The 22,227-nt window shown below is 41.8% G+C and overlaps 1 protein-coding gene across 2 annotated transcripts in view; it reads left to right on the top strand.

Moving 5' to 3' along the window:
- The window catches only part of LOC144686921 (X-ray repair cross-complementing protein 5-like), a 203,304-nt gene extending 181,646 nt beyond the window's left edge, over nucleotides 1–21,658 (top strand). For both annotated transcript variants that reach the window (XR_013578020.1, XM_078552767.1), the window contains 6 exons: nucleotides 384–453; nucleotides 6,018–6,127; nucleotides 9,558–9,654; nucleotides 17,599–17,666; nucleotides 18,179–18,250; nucleotides 19,720–21,658. Coding sequence is in view for 1 of the 2 variants with exons in the window: in XM_078552767.1 (XP_078408893.1) it covers nucleotides 384–453; nucleotides 6,018–6,127; nucleotides 9,558–9,654; nucleotides 17,599–17,666; nucleotides 18,179–18,250; nucleotides 19,720–19,734 (432 nt within the window). In the remaining variant the exon portion in view is untranslated. The remainder of the gene's footprint in view (nucleotides 1–383; nucleotides 454–6,017; nucleotides 6,128–9,557; nucleotides 9,655–17,598; nucleotides 17,667–18,178; nucleotides 18,251–19,719) is intronic.
- The last annotated feature ends 569 nt before the right edge of the window (nucleotides 21,659–22,227 follow it).

The raw sequence follows: 22,227 nt of genomic DNA, 5'->3' as shown, positions 1-22,227 counted from the left end.
CGTCCTTCTCTAATATCATTTTAAAGCATATTATACTGTAAAACATTTCCTAGCTACTCACCTATTTAAGATAATTCTGCTTTTCTATGCTGCCCACTAGAACAAAAAAAATTAACACTCACTCACCAAACTCCCAGAAGTAACCCTCACCTATCCACTTCCTCACTATGTATCCCATTTGTCTACTTGCTGTTTTCTATCCATTAACTAATTCTTAATCCATGCTAATGTAGTACCCCAATCCCATAAACCCTAATCTGATGGGACAACCTTCTTCTTAACTATTTTGTAATTAGGTTTAATCAAGGCCTGTGCTGCTCTGTTTTAAAGATACTGTATAATATAGACATTCAAACTGGATTTGCCTTGTCTCCTGTTTATAGGTTGGCAGTCTCACTCCAGCAAAGGACTTCCAGGCTCTACTCCATCAGAAGAACTCAAACTTCAGAGAAGGTGCGCAACATTGGACAATGGATAGAACACTTTGGAACTATATCGTCATTCCTTCACTGTCGCTTGGTCAAAATCCTGGAACTTCCTTCTTAACAGCACTGTGGTGTACCTACACCACATGTACTACAGCAGTTTGAGAAGGTGGCTCACCACCATCTCAAGTATGCTTAGGGATGGGCAATATGTACTGGCCTAGCCAGTGACGCCCCATCCCATAAAATAATTTTTAAAAGCAACCTAGAGGTGTGGGAACTGGGCAGGTGAGGGTTTCTTCTGGGGGTTGGGTGAGTGAGTGTTAACTCTGGGGAATTAGCCAGTGTTCCCTCTAATTTCACTTCGCTATGCACAGCCCTTTTCTTGCGCCGCACCATCCCTTTAAGATGGCTGCATGTACGCATCTTAAAGGGGCTGCTGCTTGTAAGCAACTCGTTTATCCCTGCACAGCGCATTCCTGATTGCTGCACATCTGCGTATCAGCTTAGAGGAAACATTGGGATGAGCAAATGAAGGTTAATTCTGGGGTGGATGTGGCAGTGAGGGTTAATTCTGGGGTGGATGGGCTAGTTTGGATTGAGTTGATATATCTGGAAGCATACTCTTACTTTCCCTATTGCCTGTGACATGCTAGTGTTCGATTTACAGCCATCCATTCCAGTGGCAAAAATATGCAGTGGATTAGTTAGCATCTGCAGTGAGAATAGAAAAGCTTCAGGTCCAGATCCTCCTTCAAAACTGAAAAGTAAATGGTGGCAGGTCATGAGCAGAGAAAGGGGAGAGGACAAGACGTATAGTAAAAGGCCAGACAAACTCTGAGGGAAACATGACTGGCACAATCGTCGTTGTCAGCTGTCCCTCGATTCAAGGAGGATGCCTATTCGGGGTCACGAGTTTCTCCCATGGAATTTAACAGGCCGCTTCTTGACCTAGAGATCTTTGGGCACATGGGGCAGCAAGTCTTACCAGGTAGTGGGATCCGGAATGCAAGATTTGCTTCCTTTTCTTCTCTGCCTTATCATTGGTATGTTGTGGCTCAAAGCATAATGCAACTTGATGGATATGTTGTCGCCATTCTGAACAATTGATATCAATCTCCGCCCAGTCATTAATCCTACCTGCTTCTAGGAGTGCTTCAGTGTGTCTTTGAAATGTTTTCTTTGTCCTTCTCTGAAATTGGCCAGTTGGGTTGAGAAAACAGGACTTGGTGGAGGCAATGCTTCTTGGCTATTCGGACAGTGTCCAGTCCATTGAAGTTGATTTTGCAGGAGTTTTGCCTGAATGCTTCTACAGTTGGCTTCAAGAAGAACAATACCATTTGTTTGACGACCTTCTCATTGAATCCAGAGGACGCAGCGGAGGCATTACTGATGAAATTTCTCAAGCTCTCTTTTTGACACTGATATATATTCCAGGTCTCACTGCAATACAGGAGTGTGGTGACAACAACTGCTCATTACACCAGGACTTTAGTTGACTTGCTGAGGCCTTTGTTGTGCCTTTTGCGTTAGATGGCTGCCAAGGTATGGGAAGTGCTGAACATATCTTAGAGCCTCTCCTTCAGTGTTTATGAGAGGTGGAATATTTGGCGGACCAGGTATTGATTGATATGAGTTTTGTTTTGGCACCATTCAAGGGCAGGCCGAGTTTCTTGTATGTAGAATTGAAGAGATCGAGAGTGGCTTGCAAATTTGATGCTAAGTGGACAGCAACACTGCAGTTATCAGCAAACTGTAGACCACGTATATCTATGGTGATCAGTTTAGTTTTGGCACAGAAGCGAATAAGGTTATAGAGTTTTTCATCTAGGCAGTATTTAATACTAACACCATAGGGCAGTTGATCTTTGCTGAGGTGAATAGCCACTGTCAGGTAGATTATGAATAGTATGGAGTGACCCCAGTCCGGATTTTGAAAGCAACTGTTTCAGTTCTCCCACTCAAGAAAGTTGCAGTCATATCATCATGAGGCAATTGTAGGATTGTGTTGAAGTTTCTTGGACGTCCAGATCTTTGGAACACAATCCGTGGAGCCTCGTAATTTACTGAGTCAAATGCTTTGGTCAAATCGATGAATACAATGGAGAGTTCCTGGTGTAGACCTCGACATTTTTATGTCACTTTTCAGGCAACAAAGAGCATGTCAGAGTTTCCTCTGGAAGATCTAATGCCACACTGCGTCTCTGAAAGGATTTTCTCAGCCACAGGAAGTAGGTGATTCAGGAGAATGCGTGTCAGGATTTTCCCTTTCTGTGGACAAGAGAGAACTACCCACAGCATGATTTATCTCCCTTCTTGAAAATAGTTACTATTGTCACATTCCTGAAGCCAGGGAAAGTTCTTTTTCCTCCCAAATCTGTAGGGTGAGCACATGGAGTCTTGATGTGAGCAAAAGTCTGCCAACTTTGAAGATCTCAGTTGGAATACTATCAAGGCTGCAGGCTTTGTTGTTTTTCATCAGTGTGATTGCCTTTTGCAGCTCTCCCTTTGATGATGGGTCACCTGTGGATCCTACCAGAGTACTGGGGGATAGCCTGGAAAGTATCAGTTGCTACTGTGATTCACAGTTGAGGAGTTGTTCAAATGTTCTTTCCAGCATTGACAGATGGCATTGTTATCCTTAAAAAGAGAGACACCATCCTGTGAGCAAAGGGGATTTTGTCCATTTGACCTTGGTCTGTAGGTGGCTCTGGTGGCTTCAAAAATCTTCACATGTCATAATAATGTTGGATCTCTTGTGCTTTCTCCTCCCACTACATCCTTTATCTTTGGGATTTGTCTTTCAATGTCAGCCTTGAGCTGATGGAATGCTGCCTTCTTGACTTGTGACCTTGAGTTTTGCCAGTCAATGAAGGCTGCTCACTTTTGTTTTAGGAGGTCACATATTTCAGCATTGTTTTTGTCAAACCAGTTCTGGTGACGATGGTGCGCAAACCTAGTTGTCTGAGCGCATAAGTCTAGTACAGGTGACTATTTGATCCGATTGTTCTGGAATTGAGCTAGATGTGTGAAGATTTTCCAGATTGGTCGTGAGTTGCTTTAGGGCTGAGACATGGATCTTCCTCTTGCACGTTTGGGCCTTGTGATGTCTTGATGCTAGGTGGATGTGCATCACTGAGCAAACAAGTCAATGTAACCTGAATTAAGTCCTAAACAAAACATTCAGACATTGCAGACAAAGGACATGCAAGTCTCTGACGGGGCATAGGAAATGTGAGGCAAGAGATGGAAAACATTTGGTTCAAATGTAGAATAACCACAACTTGAAAATAAGGATATAGCATAACTGAAATTACAGATCAGTATTTAAGAATTTGCCTAGGAGAAAGATGTGATACGATTAATGAAGCTTGTGGTGTGCTTATTTGAAATGTTATATGAATTTAATGACTGAGGGCTCAGAGTGGGAATGGAATCACAGAATTGTTATGGTGCAGAAGAAGGCCATTTGGCCCATTATGTCTGTACCAGCTCTCCGAATGAGCAACTCACCTACTACTATTTTCTGCCTTCTGCCTGTAACCCTGCACATTCTCCCTTTTTTAGATGACAGTCCCTTTTGAATGCTTCAATTGAACCTACCTCCACCACACTCCCTATGGTCACCGAATGGAGTATGTCAGATTACCGCAAGTTGCTATCTTACATCCAAGAAGGTTTTGGAGACCTGGATTGTACAATTAGAGAATTTTTTTTTTTATTCGTTCTTGGGATCGGGGCGTCGCTGGCTAGGCCAGCAATTATTGCCTATCCCTAATTGCCCTTAAGAACTGAGTAGCTTGTTAGGCCATTTCAGAGTCAATCACATTGCTGTGGGCCTGGAGTCATATGTAGGCCAGACCAGGTAAGAATGGCAGATTTAATTCCCTAAAGTGAATCAGAGGGGTTTTTACAACAAGATTTTTATGACATGGTCATTGTTAAACTTTTAACTTTTTATTGAATTCAAATTTCACCACCTGCCTTCAGAGATCTATGGACACACACGCCAAGGTCCCTTTGTTCCTCAGATGTTCCTAGTGTCATGCCATTCATTGAATACTTCCTTGTCAAATTACTCCTTCCAAAGTGTATCACCTCTCTTTTCAGGGTTAAATTCCATCTGCCACTTATCTGCCCATTTGACCATCCCGTCTATATCTTCCTGTAGCCCAAGACTCTCAACCTCACTGTTAACCACCCGGCCAATCTTTGTGTCATCCGCAAACTTACTAATCCTACCCCCTACATAGTCATCCATGTTATTTATATAAATGACGAATAATAGGGGACCCAGGACAGATCCCTGTGGGACGCCACTGGACACTGGCTTCCAGTCACAAAAGCATCCTTCTGTCATCACCCTCTGTCTCCTACAACTATAACCCCAGCCTTTCCAATTCATCTACGTGACCAAAGTCCCTCATCCTGATGAAGCCCAACACAAGTTGGAGGAACAGAACCTCATCTTCCAGTTAGGTACGTTACAGCCTTCTCGACCCAACATTGAGTTCAACAGCTTCAGACCATGAACTCTGTTCTCCATTTTGAGTTTTATTTTCCTCAAGTGCCTTTCTGTATTTTGCTCTCATGTTTTTGCTTTCAGACAGCACTAACTTTTATTCTGCTATTAACACATTCTACTATCTTGCTTTCAGACAGCGCTGACCATTATTCTGCTATTCACACCTACTCTGGACCAATCCTTTGTTTCTTTAATACTGTCATTCGCACTCCCTTGCCTTTGGTTCCATGACATCTTTATCATTGAATCTTCCTCACCCTCTAACCTATCCCTGACCTTCTCTTTTGCTGCATGTGCCCTTTCCCCCTTTTTCAACAGCATAAAATCCATCCTTACCCTTCTTCAGTTCCAAAGAAGACCCATTTTGAAGACTCTGTTTCTATAGATGCTGCCAGATCTGCTGATTTTTTTTTTCCAGCACGTTCTGTTTTTAATTTAATATCTCCAGCATCTGCAATATTTTGCTTTTATCCATTATCATTATATTGTGCAACAACCTGGATGTTAAGAGGCAAACTAGATGGACTTTATGTCTTTTGTCTCCTAGCAATTCCTATGTTCCTGTATTCCAAGTAGCTGTGGGAGTTGATATAATAGATGTTGCGGGTAACCCATCTCTGGAGATAGAGAGAAGTCCAGAAGGGGAAATGAGAAGTTAAAGATAAAGCATGCGATGGTGAGGATGAGTGGGAATTGGAAGCATTATTAATAAAATTCTCAAGGCAAGATCAAGAAGCAGTACCTGCACTATCAGCATTGTTGTAGGAGAGGAGAGCTGGGGGGGACCTGAGTAGGACTGGAACAAACATACTCACAAAAAGACAGGCATGCCTGGGACTCATGCAACATTTAACCTAGACAAAGTAAGTAGAGTTAAGAGAAATAGTTGAAGGTTAAGATCAAGTTCAGCCAGTTGGAGAAGTGTAATAGCCGGAGGAGATTGATTAGGGCACTGTTCAAGGAAGAAGTGGAATCTATCCTGGCAAGAATGGAGGTGTATAATGTCCATAATTCAAGAATCTTGACTTGCAGTGAATAGAAGTTCTGAAAGTTCTGTCTCCAAACAGTAACCAAGCAACTGATGGAGCGCGTCTACCAGTTCCTAGAAGTCAAGAATTGGGAGTATTACATGAAAAGCATGAACTGTATCAAAATCTGCAGGGAGGAAGCTGGCAAGGTAAGCAGAGTGTCATCTACCATTTTAGATCCCTGACTCATTTGGATGGAGTGAGAAATGCTTTACAGCCTGTAAGAGAATATAAATAAGAGCTGCTGCTGCTGCCTGTCATATATCTTAGCTTCCACATTTCAAAAGCCTCTATTTTCTTCCACAGGTTTCTGAGGCATACAGGAAAGTGGATAGAATATAGCATTTTGAGGTTTTTTGCCTTGTTACAAGCTTGAGTTTTCTTGTTGATTAAAATATCCTTCATCTTCCCAAAATTACTTCTGGCTATCTCTAGCCGCCTTCTGACTTCGACATCGCATCTACCATCTTTTGTTATAATTTGTCCTAAATAGACAGGCTTATCTACTTGTTCCAGTGTGACACCATCCACTTCAATCTTTGCTTTAGTTTCTTCTAATGTATTCCTTCTAACTACCATTGGTTTTGTCTTGTTCATGCTCAATCCATTTTCTAAACTTCTAGATTTTACTTTATCTATGATATTTTGTAGGGCCTCTTCTGATTCTGCAAATAGTTCTGTGCCATCAACGAACCACAAATTTACGTTCTTGCCTCCAATTTTTACTCTTGGAAGTACATCTAATTCTCTGAATATTTGTTTTATGTACAGATTGAATAATTTTGGCGACAGTACACTGCCTTGTCGTACTCCTCTCTTCACCTGAAACATACCCGTCCTTCTTTTAGCCTGATTCTTGCTATTAGGTCCCAATATAGGCGTTAGATAAATCTCACATCTTACTGTCATTATCACATTTTAGCACGCATCTGTTAGCTTTTGGTGATAACTGATTTTCAAGATCACTTTAACAGGATGACTCATTAAGCTTATATTTCTAAAGCGATTGCACTTCCTTGTTTTAGATTTCTCAGGTAACAACTTGGAATGTATCCTTTGGTGTACGTTTGATCACAAATTTCTGTTATCGCTTCTAATTCTGTTTCTCCAAGGGCTTTTAGATGTTCTGTTGCTGCATCATCTATGCCTGCAGCTTTTCCTGTACTCTTCAGTTTAAAAGTATTCTTTACCTCTGATATCATTTGGTCCTTCATTTGCCTCTATCTTGAGGACTCCCTCAATTTGGATCATCATGCAATTCATTTAGATTTTCTGTCATCTTTTTGTTACTGCATCCCTTTCAACCCATATTTTGCCATTTTTGTCTTTGTGCACCCACTATCTGTTGTTATCCCTTTCTTCCTACCTGTCAAAAATTTCACCTTGCATAGCTCTTATTGTGTGATTTCTTTCCAGCTGCAATACTTCATCACACATCTCATTATTCCATTTCTCTTTATCTTGCCTGTATTGATTCTTTATTTTCTCTTCCATTTCACCATACTCAGTTGTGTTTCTTTTCTTTCCCCTTTTATTGATTTACAGGATGTGGGCATCACTGGCTAGGCCAGCATTTATTGCCCATCCCCAATTGCCCTTGAGAAGGTGGCAGTGAGTTGCCTTTGATGCACCCTATTTCAGCATCAAGCATGCATGGTGAGCAAATGGCTCGGCTCTACTTATGAGGTGACCGATAAGACCAATCTTATGGTGCATGGAACTGTAAGAACCCCAGCACATACATTGACCAGTAAAGGTAGGCTTGCAGTAGACCATGGTAGAGAACCCCCTGGCAGATTTCTCAACTAGTACAACAAGGAGGGGCAGTACATTTGATTGCTCTATTTCAAAGGTGAATTTGAACGCAGGATGGAGTCCATTCAAACATGTAAGGAAATAATTACATGCAGCGAAATATAGCAAACATATCATCGACATATTGGAAATATGCAAGGGGTAGGAGGTTGGGTGTCATCTGATCAAAGACACGTTTCTCATGGAACCCAACAAAGATGTTTGCTAGAGCTGGGCCTAGAGGGAATCCCATGGTAAACACCATCTATTTGGACATACTTGGTGTCATTAAAACTGAAATCAACTGCACGAGTTGCCGAGTTCATAGATTCAATGGATACTGATTCACGCAATGGTGGCAAGTCTAGATCGCTGTGATGTAATGCTGTAGTGCAAAGATCTATGGCTTCCTTCAATGGAACATTGGTGAATATGCTAGCAATGTCATTTGAGCACATGGACACAGCATTGCTATCAATATGCAAGTCCTGTATGGCCTTCACAAATGTGAAGGAATCCTTCACCATGCATGTGGAAAACTTGCTTAAAACTGTTTGTAACAATTCACGCAACCAGTTGGCTAATTCTCATTGTGCAGAACCGGTCATAGATAAGATAGGATGTAAAGGGACATTGCTTTTGTGTGTCATGGGCAGCCCACACATACGTGAATGCAGCGAGCCATAAGGACAAACCCTATCATAGATGTCACAAAGCAGCCTGTCGCTCTTATAGAAGGGCAGCAAGCATTTTTTTTTTCAGCGAAATTCAGTGCTAGGACACGACACTAAAACGAGCTCACATGACAAGGTCGTTTGGGAGCAGATGGAGAGGAGGATCAGCTCCAAACAGCTGAAGTGCGGCTGTTAGCTCCTTGCTGCTGAAGGGACTGGGGTTCAGGGAAGCCCAGGAGCAGGATTTGCTCAATGCAGCTGGGGAGATTGGGGCTAGGGGAAGCCCAGAAGCATTTGGTGGCAGCTGTGTTGCAGAGGAAGTTTTTTTATTCTTTCATGGGACGTGGGCCTCACTGGCTAGGTCAGCATTTTTATTGGCCATCCCTAATTGCCCTTGAGAAGGTGGGAGTGAGCTGCTTTCTTGAACTGCTTTCATGTGGTGTAGGTACACCCATAGTGCAGCTAGGAAAGGAGTTTCAGGATCTTGACCCAACAACACTGAAGGAACAGTGATATAGTTACTTGTGGCTTGGAGGGGAACTTACAGATGGTGGTGTTCCCATGCATCTGCTGCCATTATCCTTCTAGATGGTAGAGGTCGCAGATTTAGTACGTGCTGTCAAAGGATCCTTGGTGAGTTTCTGCAGTGCAGCTTGTAGATGGTGCACACTGTTGCCACTGTGTCAGTGGTGGAGGGGGTGAGTGTTGAAGGTAGTGGATGGGGTGCCAGTCAAGGGTGTCCTGGATGATGTCGAGCTTCTTGAATGTAGTTTGAGCTGCACCCAACCAGGCAAGTGGGGAGTATTCCGTCACACTCCTGACTTGTGCCTTGTAGAAGGTGAACAGGCTTTGGGAAGTTACTTCCCCTGACATTGGTGATATTGAAGTTGTCCTGATGAGTGCAAGACAAAAAGCTTTGACAGGATGTCTTTACAGCAATACTCAACAATGGTTTACGTAGACATGTAATGTCGTCATTTATACCACACTTTAGGTGGGTGAGTAATGTTGTTTATACCACAGTTTGAATAAGTGTGAGGTTGTAGTTTTGTAACAAGGGCACTGCTTTTGTCAGCTAAAACTGTCCTATTGCCTGTTAATTTATTTCCAGGCCGGAGAATCCGAACTTTTCAACATGTTACTGAAAAACCTTAAGGAGAATGTGGAGGCAAAGGGGCTACAAGACTTCTGGGAGTTGATCGTGCAAGGTGGGAAGCATTTCATTATTCCATATGTTCACCAACCATAACATGATAGAATTCTTCACTAGGATGGAAAGTGAAGTTGTCCAATCTGAAACTAGGGTCCTAAATCTTAAAAAAAGGAAACTACGAAGTTACGAGGGGTGAGTTGACTATAATAAAAACTTCATTCAAAGGCATGACAGTGGATAGGCAATAGCTAATATTTAAGGAATGAATGTATGCATCGTGACAGTTATGCATTCCTTTCTGGCACAAAAACACATGAAAAGTGGCCTAGACATGGCGAACAAAAGAAATTAAAGAATAGCATTCGATCCAAAGAGGAATCACAAAGTTGCTAGAAAAAGTAGCAAGTCTGAGGATTGGGAGCAGTTTAGAATTCAGCAAAGGAGGATCGAGAGATTGATTAAGAGGGGAAAAATAGAGTAGGAGAGTAAACTTGCAAGGAACATAAAAGTGGACTGTAAAAGCTTCTATAAGTATGTAAAAAGAAAAATATTAGTGAAGACAAATGTGGGTCCCTTACAATCCGAAATGGGAGAATTTATAGTAGAGAAAAGGAAATGGCAGAGCAATTAAGCAACTACTTTAGTTTTTTCTGCACAGAAGAAAACACAAATAACTGCCCAGAAACGCTAAGGAACCAAGGGTCTAGTGAGTGGGAGGAATTGAAGGAAATTAGTATTACTAAAAATATAGTGCTGGAGAAATTAATGGGAGTGAAAGCTGATAGACCTCCAGGGCCTGATAATCTACACCCCAGGGTACTAAAGGAAGTGGCCAGGAAATATTGGAAGCTTTGGTTGTCATTTTCCAAAATTTGATAGATTCTGGAATAGTCCCAGCAGGATTCTCTTATGAGGAGAGGTTGAGTAGGTTGGGCCTGTTTAGAAGAATGAGAGGTGACTTTATTGAAACATATAAGATTTTTGGGGACTTGACAGGGTAAATGCTGAGAGGTTGTTTCTCCTTGTGGGAGAGTCTAGGACCAGAGGGCATAATCTCCAAGTAAGGGGTCACCCATTTAAGAGAGAGATGAGGATGAATTTCTTCTGAGGGTAGAGAACCTGTGGAATTCTTTACCGCAGAGGGCTGTAGAGGCTGGGTCGTTAAGTATATTCAAGGCTGAGATAGACAGATTTTTAATGAGTAAGGGAATCAAGGGTTATGGGGAGAAGACAGGAAAGTGGAGTTGAGGATTATCAGATAAAAACAAAAAGCTAAAAGCTACTGCGGATGCTGGAAATCCAAAACAAAATAAAAACAGAATTACCTGGAAAAACTCAGCAAGTCTGGCAGCATCGGCGGAGAAGAAATCAGTCAACGTTTCGAGCCCTCATGGCCCTTCAGCAGAACTGAAGCATAGTTTCAACAAGGGAGAAATATAAATTGGTTTAAGGTGGGTGGGGGGGAAGAGACACATTGAGGGTGTGGTGTGAGCAGATAATCAAAAGATGTCAGAGACAAAAGGGTCAAAGAGGTGTTGAAGGTGGTGGTCTTTGTCTGAGAAAAGTGCTAATTAAGAATGCAAGACAGGATATTCAAAGTACAGCTCTAGTGGGGGTGGGGTGGAAAGACTAAAGGTTTTAGTTTTAGATTTAAAAATAATGGAAATAGGTGGGGAAAGAAGAATCTATATAAATTATTGAAAAAAAAGGCGGGTGGGGGGGGGAAAAGAAACGGGGTGGGGATGGGGGGAGGGGGAGTTTAAGATCTAAAGTTGTTGAATTCAATATTCAGCCCAGAAGGCTGTAAAGTGCCTAGTCGGAAGATGAGGTGCTGTTCCTCCAGTTTGCGTTGGGCTTCACTGGAACAATGCAGCAAGCCAAGGACAGACATGTGGGCAAGAGAACAGGGTGGAGTGTTAAAATGGCAAGCGACAGGGAGGTTTGGGTCTTTCTTGCGGACAGACCGCAGGTGTTCCGCAAAACGGTCGCCCAGTTTGCGTTTGGTCTCTCCAATGTAGAGGATTATCAGATCTGCCATAATCTCATATAATGGCGGAACAGACTCAATGGGCCGAATGGCCTACTTCTGCTCCTATGTCTTATGGTCTTATGGAGGGTGGCAAATGTAACCTTACCATTTAAAAAAAGGCAGGAGGGAAAAAACAGGGAATTACAGACCGGTTAGCCTAACATCAGTAGTATTGAAAATGCTAGAGTATTATAAAAGATGTGACACATAGAAAATATCAATGGGATTAGACAAAGTTAAACACAGATTTTCACAGAATTTTAACGGGGCTGAAAGAGGCCATTCAGCCCATCATGTCTGCACCAGCTCTCCAAATGAGCATCATGACCTAGTGCCATTGTCCAGCCTTTTCCCCATACCCCTGCATATTGTTTCTATTCAAGTAATCATCTAATGCCCTCTTGAATCCCCCGATTCTACCTGCCTCCAGGAAAAAAAAAACCTCCTCTCAAAAAGACAGGAAACAGACTAGGAATAAATGGATCTTTTTCGCAGTGGCAGGTGGTGACTAGTGGGGTACCGCAGGGATCACTGCTTGAACTTCAGCTAGTCTCAATGTATGTCAATGATTTGGATGAGGGAACCAAATGTAATATTTCCAAGTTTGCCGTCAGCACAAAACTAGGTGGCAATGTGAGTGATGAGGAGGATGTAAAGAGGCTTCAAGATGATTTAGCGAGGTTAAGTGAGTGGGCAAATACATGGCAGATGCAGTATAACGTGAATAAGTGTGAAGTTATCCACTTTGGTAGGAAAAACAGAATGGCAGAGTATTAGTTAAATGGCGATAGATTGGGAAATGTTGATGTACAAAGGGACCTGGTACACCACCTTGTACACCAGTCACTGAAGCAAGCATGCAGGTGCAGCAAGCATAGAAACATAGAAAATAGAAACAGCACTAGGTCATTCGGCCCTTCCCCATTCAGTGTGATCACGGCTGATTCTCTAACTCAATGCCATAATCCCACTCTCTCCCCATACCCCTTGATGTCTTTAGAGTCCAGAAATCTATCTATTTCCTTCTTAAATATGTTCAATGACTTGGCCTCCACAGCCCTCTGTGGTAGAGATTTATATTACCCCCAATCCCATGTGCTTTAATTTTGCCCACTAGCCTCTTATGTGGGACCTTATCAAAAGCCTTCTTGAAATCCAAATACACCAAATCCACTGGTTCTACCTTATCTGTTCTACTAGTTACATCCTCAAAACACCCCAGTAGATTAGTTAAGCATGATTTCCCTTTCATAAACCCATGCTGACTTTGTCTAATCCTGTTAATGCTTTCCAGGTGTTCTGTTATCATGTCTTTTATAATAGACTCTACCATTTTCCCCACTACTGATTTAGATTCAGGACCCTACTTTCAGATTCAACTTTTTCACTCTCCATCCTAATGAACAGTTCTATCATTTTATGGTCGCTCTTCCCCAAGGGACCCCACACAAAAAGATTGTTAATTAATCCTTTCTCATTGCACAATACCCAATCTAGGATAGCCTGCTCTCCAGTTGGTCCCTCAACATATTGGCCTAAAAAACATCACATACTCACTCCAGGAAATCCTCCTCCACAATATTATTGCTAGTTTGGTTTGTCCAATCTATATGTAGATTAAAGTCACCCATGATTACAGTTGTACCCTTATTGCATGCATCTCTAGTTCCCTGTTTAATGCCTTCTCTTACGTCTCCATTACTGTTTGGGGGCCTATGGACAACCCCCACCGATGTTTTCTGCCCCTTGGTCTTTCTCACCTTCACCCAAACAGATTCTATATCATGTTTTTCTGAGCCAGTATCCTTCCTCACTATTGCATTGACTTCCTCCTTTACTAACATTGCTACCCCACCACCTTTCCCTATTTCTGGCCTTCCTAAATATTGAATACCCCTGGATGTTCAGTACCCATCCTTGGTCACCCTGCAGCCATGTCTCCATAATTGCAACTATATCATAACCGTTTATATCTATTTGCACTGTTACTTCATATACCTTATTGCAAATGCTCCACGCATTAAGATACAGTACCTTTTAGACGTGTCTTTTTAACGTTGTTTGTTATCTTAACTTTATTTTACACTACGACCCCATTTGTAACTCACCCTCATTTTTCCTGCCTTCCACTTTTGCTTACTTTTCTGTCTTTCGTTTCTATCCTTGTGTCCCCCTCCTCTGTCTCCCTGCACAGGTTCCCATCCTTCAGTTCGTCCTTCTCACTAGACCCTTGGTTCCCTAATATTTCTGGGAAGATATTTGTGTCTTCCTCCATGAAGACAGAACTAATATAGTTGTTAAATCGCTCTGCCATTTCCTTGTTGTCTCCTATAAATTCTCCCATTTCGGACTGTAAGGGACCTCCATTTGTGTTCACTAATCTTTTTCTTTTTACATACTTATAGAAGCTTTTACAGTCCACTTTTATGTTCCTTGCATGTTTACTCTGATGCTTATTTTCTCCCTCTCAATCAATCTCTTGGTCCTCCTTTGCTGAATTCTAAGCTGCTCCCGGTCCTCAGGCTTGCTACTTTTTCTAGCAATTTTGGACCTAATACTATCCTTAATTTCTTTTGTTAGCCATGTTGGGCCACTTATCATGTTTTTGTGCTAGAAAGGAATGTATAACTGCTGCAATGCATACATTCATCCTTAAATATTAGCCATTGTCTATCCTTTTAATGAAGTTCCCAAATTTATCTTAGCCAACTCACGCCTCATACCTTCGTAGTTTCCTTTTTTTAGATTTAGGACCCTATTTTTGGATCGGACTACCTTACAATCCATCCTAATGAAGAATTCTATTGTATTATGGTCACTGTTCCCTAAAGGACCCCACACAACAAGATTATTAATTAACCCCTTCTCATTGCACAATACCAAATCTAGGATAGCCTGTTCCCTAGTTGGTTCCTCGACTTACTGGCCTAAAAAAACCATCTCATACACACTCCAGGAATTTATCCACCACAGTATTATTTCGAATTGGTTTGTCCAGCCTGTATGTAGATTAAAGTTACCAATGATCATTGTAGCACTCTTGTTACATGCATCTCTAATTTCCTGTTTAATGCCACCCACCTACCTTATCACTACTGTTTGGAGGCCAATAACTCCCACTAATGTTTTCTGCCCCTTGTTCCTTCTTAGCTCCACCCAGACTGATTCTGCATCTAGATTTTCTGAGCCAATATCCTCTCTCACTGATTTTATCCTTAACTAACACCACCACCCCACCTCCTTCCCCCCTTTGCCTGTCCATCCTAAATATTGAGTACCCTTGGATATTCAGTTCCCAATCTTGGTCATCCTGCAGCCATGTCTCCATAATTGCAATCATACCATACCCGTTTACACCTATTTGCGCTGTTAATTCGTCTACCTCGTTGCTAATGATCTGTGCATTCGTATAGTGCCTTTAGACTTGTCTTTTTAACATTTTTACACATTTTTTGTACTATGGCCCTATTTGCTGCTAGCGCTTGTTTCCTCTGCCTTCCACTTTTTAAAAAATTCATTCATGGGATGTGGGCGTCGCTGGCTAGGCCAGCATTTATTGCCCATCCCTAATGGCCCTTGTTTGGAGGGTATTTTTAAAAGTCAACCACATTGCTGTGGGTCTGGAGTCACATGTAGGACAGACCAGGTGAGGACAGCAGATTTCCCTTCCTAAATGACATTATTGAACCAGATGGGTTTTATGACAGTCGACAATGGTTTCATGGTCATCATTGGACTTTTAATTCCAGATATTTATTGAATTTAAATTCCACCATCTGCTGAGGTGGGATTCAAACCCAGATCCCCAGAGCATTACCCTGGGTCTCTGGATTATCAGTCCAGTGACAATACCACTACGCCATCATTCCCATAAGGTTTTATGTCTTTCATTCCTATCTTTGTTTCCCTGTCTTGTGTCTGCCCGTTCAGGTTCACATCCCCCTGCCGCTCTAGTTTTAAACCTCCCCCACAGTACTACCAAATACTCCTGCGAGGATATTGGTCCCGGTCCTGCAGGGGTGCAACCTGTCCAACTTGTACAGGCCACATATTCCCTAGAATCTGTCGTAATGCCTCAGGAATCTAAATCCCTCCCTCCTACACCATCTTTCCAGCCACGCATTTATTTGGCCTGTTATCCTATTCCTGACCTCACCAGCTCGTGGCACTGGGAGTAATCCTTTTGAGGTCCTGCTTTTTAATTTATTTCCTAGCTCCTTATATTCTGCTTTCAGGACCTCATTCCTCTTTTTAACTATGTCATCGGTACCAATATGGACTATGTCCTCTTGCTGTTCACCCTCCCCCTTCAGAATGTCCTGCAGCTGCTCAGTAACATCCTTGACCCTGGCACCAGGGAGGCAACATAGCATCCTGGTGTCACGTCTGCAGCCGCAGAAACATCTGTCTGTTCCCCTTACAATAGAATCCCCTATCACTATTGCTCTTCCACTCTTTTTTTTTCTCAAACTCCCCCCACCCTGTGTGTAGCTGAGCCAATCGTGGTGCCATGGACTTGGCTCGTGCTCCATTCCCCTGAGAAACCATCTCCTTCGATAGTATCCAAAATGGAAAATCGGTTAGAGGGAGATGGCCCCAGGGCTCTCCTGCACTACCTGCCTACTGCTGTTACTCTGTCTGGCAGTCACCCATTCCCTTTCTGCCTGTGGTGTGACCACCTCACTGTATGTGCTATCAATGAAGATCTCATCCTTGCAGATGTTCCACAGTAACTCCAGCTGCAGCTCCAGCTCTGAAACGCAAATTTCGAGTAGCTGCAGCTGGAGACACCTCCTGCACACGTGGTTGTCCTGGACACTGGAAGTGTCCCTGACTTTCCACATCACACAGGAGGAGCATTCCACTTGTCGGAGCTGCCCTGCCGTGACTTACCCTTAAATTACTCCCTTTACTTTTACATCCTTGAGTTTGGAGAATATTAAAGCCAGAAGCAATACTCACCAGGTCCTACTTGCCAAGGTTGCCACTTTTCTTACTGAGGAAAGGTAGAAAATGAAGGATCTCTCCCTTCCCTCTTCACCAAACTCCAACTTAAGCACTCTAATGCAGCCCATAGTAGCTCTTCAGTGCAGAAATGCACCACAAATCATGGTTGAAACAATTTATAAAAAGCAATTAGTTAGTTACTTAGAAGAATATCCAAGGGTATGGAGAGCAGGAAAGATAATGGGATTAGACTATGTGGATAATGGTGAGAAACAATGGCACGGGTTGGTCTGAATGACCTAATTCTGTGCTGGTTTTATGAACCACAGAGAATTAAGCTTTCTATTTAGGATAGTCCTACTCCACTAATTCCTTTCGGATGTTTAGCCTGTTGTACACTACACAGGATATATGGCACAGAAATAGACAATTCAGCTCAACCAGTCCATGCAGTTGTTTGTGCTCCACTCAAGCCTCCTCCTAGCTTTTCTTATCTAAATCTACCACTGATCCCTTCTCAAATGCTTGTCTGGTTTCTCTTTAAATGCATCTATACTATTCATTTCAACCTCTCCCTGTTTTAGTGAGTTCCACATTGTCACCACTCTACCAGTAAAGAAATTTCTGAATTCCTTATTGGATATCTTGATGACTATCTTCTACTGATGACCTCTAGTTATGCTTTTCCCCACAAGAGGAAATATTCTCTCTGTATCCACTCTATCAAAACCTTTCATATTTTTAAAGACCTCGGTTAGGTTGCCCCTCAAGTCGTCTTTTTCAAGAGAAGAGACCTAGCCTGTCAATCTTTTCCTGATATGGATACCCCACTGTGCCCCTAACCAAATTTCTGGTACCGTCCTTGCAAATTTTCCCTGCACCTTCTCCAGTGTCTCTATATCCTTTTTATAAATGGTGACCAGAACTGCACACAGTACAAACAATCCAGGCTCTAGTCAATCCAAGCGTTGTATAGGATATGATACCTGACACTAATACTTACAACCTATCTCTTAATTGCAGACACTGTCACTCTCATATCAAAGGATGAAGCTGCAGAAAGCACAGTGACCATTGATGAAGCCAAACAGGTAGACTAATCGCTTGGTTTGGATACCAGACAAAATTGGGGCTTGTATCCCAGTCACTACCATGGTCTCCAGGTCCTGTAGGTCTGGGACTACTATTCACTATTTGAGAGCACTTTTGTTACTGAAATGGCCAAATTAATTCCTTACAAAAAATGTATGAGCAGCTTATTTTTTTTGTTCCCCTTCAATGCAGCTGTATTCCCCAACAATTGAACAGCTTTAAAGTACTGCGAATAGCCTTTCTAATATAGGGACTATTAAATATTACAGCAGTTGATTACACTGAGATTTGGAATTCACAGGTGTCAGGTAAATGCTTTTATTTTATGTGTGATTATGTCAGTAATCTAACAGCTGCAGAATGGCATACAACCAATGTATTGGTCAGAGATAACTCCTAAGTTCAAACAAATCTAATGGCCTAGCAGTGTCAGCCTTGTTTTCCTGCAGATGCTCTTGATCCACTTATTGATCCTTTCTGTATTTCTGAGTTGTTTCTTTCTCATCTTCAGTTTTTGGCTTCGGAGGAGAGGCCCATGGAAGAATCAGCAGTTCCCGAGGACGATGGAGATGTGGATGATCTGGTTAGTGTCACAATAGGTTTTCTTGGAATTTCCAGGGTAAAGGATTGATTATGTAATTGTTTTACCCCAATGCCATTGCTCATAAAGTCAGCAACAACTTTCTGCCCAAATATTAAATCTCCAGTCAATGCGTGTAGTGTAATTGGTTAAGGTCTTGCATGGGTGGAGAAAGATCGAAAGTAGACCACCCAAGGGGTCATTGCTGCCTCCACTTTTTCTCTCGGTGTAGATCAATGAGATCGGGAGCACAATCTAAAATATTTCTGATGATACAAAAGTAAGGACAATTCTAATAGATTTTAAGAAGACACAGGCAAATTAGTGGAAATGCCAGGTGATACATTTAGAGGGAATAGCACAGAATTTAAGTACATTCAATGATGCTGTAGCTGAATGGAGACCTAGGACCACCTCAGTCTCTGAAAGTGAGTGCAAGTAGATAAAGGCCACTAACATTTGGAACTTATAAATTGGGCTTGGAGTAAAGCAGTGATATGTTTTTACAAAGCATTGATTAGCATTATGTGAAGTTTGGGTACCTCAGTATTGAAAGGACATTAAAGCCATAGGCTGCAGACAGTGTAGATTCACCTGGGAATACTGGGAGAGACTAGAGATACCAACAGAGAAGAGAAGTCAGCACTTGAGAGATTTAATAATGGTTATAAAATAATGAAGAGACTTAATTGTGAATAGAGGAAGACTGTTTTCATTGATTTCTGTCTCAGTGATGATGGATGGACAATTTAAAATTTCATTAAGGGACTAAGGACAGAGTTAGGAGAAATGTCTTTAAACAGAAGATTTTTGGAGCTTGGAATATTTGACCATAGGGAGTGGTTGAGCCAAAGAACATTACATCATTTAAGGGGAGATTAAATAAACTTTTAGCGAAGAGTGAAATATAGGCCAATGCAGGAGTGAGGCAGTAGGATTTGTTTGAAATTGATACTGGCTCATGGGGAGAGTGCAGTGCAGTGGGATTAGTTTCTAGTTGATATTGGACTGTGGGGAGAGTGCCGGCAGTGGAGGTACAATTTTCTTGCTGGGAAGCTCAGCCGTATTGTTTTTGGATATTTTGTTTCTAGGCTGTGATTTTATTTCCCTTTGAGTAGTTGTTTAACATCATTTATTATCCAGCAGAGATTATGCCAGCATGTGTGTATAGTATTTGGACTGTGTCCTCGCCCCTGCACTTGTTCCATTAAGAGTACCATTGCTTTAATCTGCCATCACAATAACATTAGTTTTGATGGCATTTGCAGTTCCAGTTTTCAGAGAACTAGAGAGTGTAAGAGGAAATGGATTGCGATAGAAACTCGAGAACAATCGTAGAATGAGCAATTCTAGAAAATAAACAGTACCCCAGGAATTATATGGCCAACCGAGTATTGACTTTGGGTCCAGTGCTGGCTACTTTTATCGAGCCCTGCTTTAATCTGTTTCTCACTTGCATATTGTTGTTGCAGCTTGATATGATGTAAGCTGAAACTTCCCAAATGGAGGAGTGGACGGTGACTGTGAGATCTGGAAGAAGGAAATGTCATGGGTTCGTGCAACAGTGATAGACCACTCAAGCTGCAAGAATGTTTACATTGATTTTTTACAAGATAGATTTTCTCAGATAAACATTGTTTCTACAATCATTCCACAGCTGTCTGCATTTGCACAGTTGGTTCTTTGCTCATCAATCCGGCAGGAGAAAATAAAAGCTAGCTTTGAATGCTTGGCACAATTAGTAACTGATCTTATACAATGATTTCCTGTACCAGATAATGCAGGCAGCAAATGGAGGAATGGGGAATGAATTAAACTAGTATGGTCGAATGGGAAATGTTTAAATTTGATACTAATGAAGGAGAGCAGGATTAATAAATCTGTTAGAACAGTACTGGAATAGTGAGAAAAAATTATCACAAACACAACAAATAGGAGCAGGAGTAGACCGTATGGCATGTCGAGCCTGTTCCACCATTCAATACGATCATAGCAGATCTTGGGGTTCAACGCCACTTCCCTGCCTGTTCTCCATATCCCTTGATTCCCTCAGAGACCAAAAATCTGCCTATCCCAATCTTAAATGTATTCAATGATGGATCATCTACAACCCTCTGGGGCAGAATTCCAAATATTCACAACTCTTTGAATAAAGTAATTTCCCCTCATCTCAGTCCTAAATGAGACTGTGACCCGCATTTTAGATTCCCCTACCAGTGGAAGCAATCTCTCAGCGTCAACCCTATCAAGCCCCTTCAGAATCTTCTTTGTTTCAATGAGTTTGCCTCTCATTCTTCTAAACTCCAGGGAAAATAGACCCAATTTGTTCAGCCTTTCATCTTAGGATAACCTCCTCATCCAAGAGACCAATTTAGTGTGTTATGACACAGCAGATGGTAAATGCTGAGTTGTTCAAATTCCAGAAGGAAACTTGAAACAACTGTCATAACTAATTTTAAATTTGTATAAATTTGGAGATGCATGCCTTGAATTCAATAGTAATAGACCACTAAGTCTTATAGGTTTTTACAAAACTAGATTAACCATTTATTCATAAGAGAAATGATTTTGAATACATATGTAGATCTACAAATTACTACTATGATAACTTCTAAATCCCCTAGTAATTTAACTCCCAGTTACACTTTCGTTAAGGCAACAATGAGACACATAGATTTTAAAAGACCCAGGCAAAGAAACATGATACCCTGAACAAGTCTAATTCAAAGTGAGTTCTCTTCACTTCGGTCCTTGGAGACAGCAGCTTGAGGCATAGATGCTGAAGGCTTTTCACATACTTGTAAGATTTTAAAATGCCTTCCCTTACAGTCTTCTCTTCTTTATACATATCTTCTGCTTTGAATGCAAATACCCATTGTTTCACTAAGCCTTTGGACTTTATCTTCCTGATAATAAAACCATCTCATCGCACTAAGTTTTAACCAGTAATCTTTGGGAAAAATAAACACACTGTTTCTAAACTTCACCTGGCTAGGTGACACATTTCACCCCTCCTTTGACAACAACCTAGTCAGATTTATTTCAAAATGCAAATTTTCCCTTGACACCTATGTTTCTAAACTTCCCTTGTTTACCGAATTAACATTTCAAACCTAACCTCTTCTTAGATCAGACTAATTCAATTAAATCTTACACAAACACACACACATAGACACATAGACATATCCCACTATTACTCTATTTTACAATAAATTCCAATAACATGAGAATTATTATATCTTCTTGACAAGTGCACCTTTGCAGTATTGCCTCAAATGCAAGTATATCTTTTCTTGAATGTGGAGACAAGTACTCCAGATGTGGTCTCACCAAAACCCTGTACAACTCAAGCAAGACTTATTTATTCCTGTGTTTCAACCCCCTTGCAATAAAGGCCAACTTGGCATTTGCTTCCGAATTGCTTGCTGTACACATGAGCATTCAAATTAGTAGCAGGAGTAGGCCACTCAGCCCCTCGAAACTGCCCCACCATTCAATAAGGTCATGGCCGATCCAAAACTGAAAAAGTGACATCACAGGAAAGCTGTGACCTGATTGGTTGGTAGGAAATTTGCACCAAATTTGAAAAAAAAATACTGCAAGCTAATTAATAAATTAATTAAGTCGAGTTGGCTGGGCAGGTGATGTGCTGTAGCTGTAAGATGTGGGAGCTGGCAGATCCCATTGCGAGCCACAGTGATCACATCTGCAGCAAGTGTTGGTTGCTGAAGGAACTCCGGCTCAGAATTGATGAGCTGGAGTCCAAGCTCCGGATGCTGTGGCACGTCCGGAAGGGGGAGAGTTACCTGGAAGCTTTGTTTCAGGAGGCGGTCACACCCGGTAGATTAAGTACCTCAAATTCGGTCAGTGGTCAGGGTCAGCAGGGTGTGACTGCAAGTGAGGCAGGTAGAGGGATCCTGTGTTCAGGAACAGAGGAGCCTCAGCTCTTGACCTTGTCCAACAGGTACGAGGTACTTGCT

The sequence above is a fragment of the Cetorhinus maximus genome, chromosome 11, assembly GCF_964194155.1.
Source record: "Cetorhinus maximus chromosome 11, sCetMax3.hap1.1, whole genome shotgun sequence".
In the NCBI taxonomy this organism is placed as follows: domain Eukaryota; kingdom Metazoa; phylum Chordata; class Chondrichthyes; order Lamniformes; family Cetorhinidae; genus Cetorhinus; species Cetorhinus maximus.
This window is presented reverse-complemented; position numbering and strand designations above follow the sequence as displayed.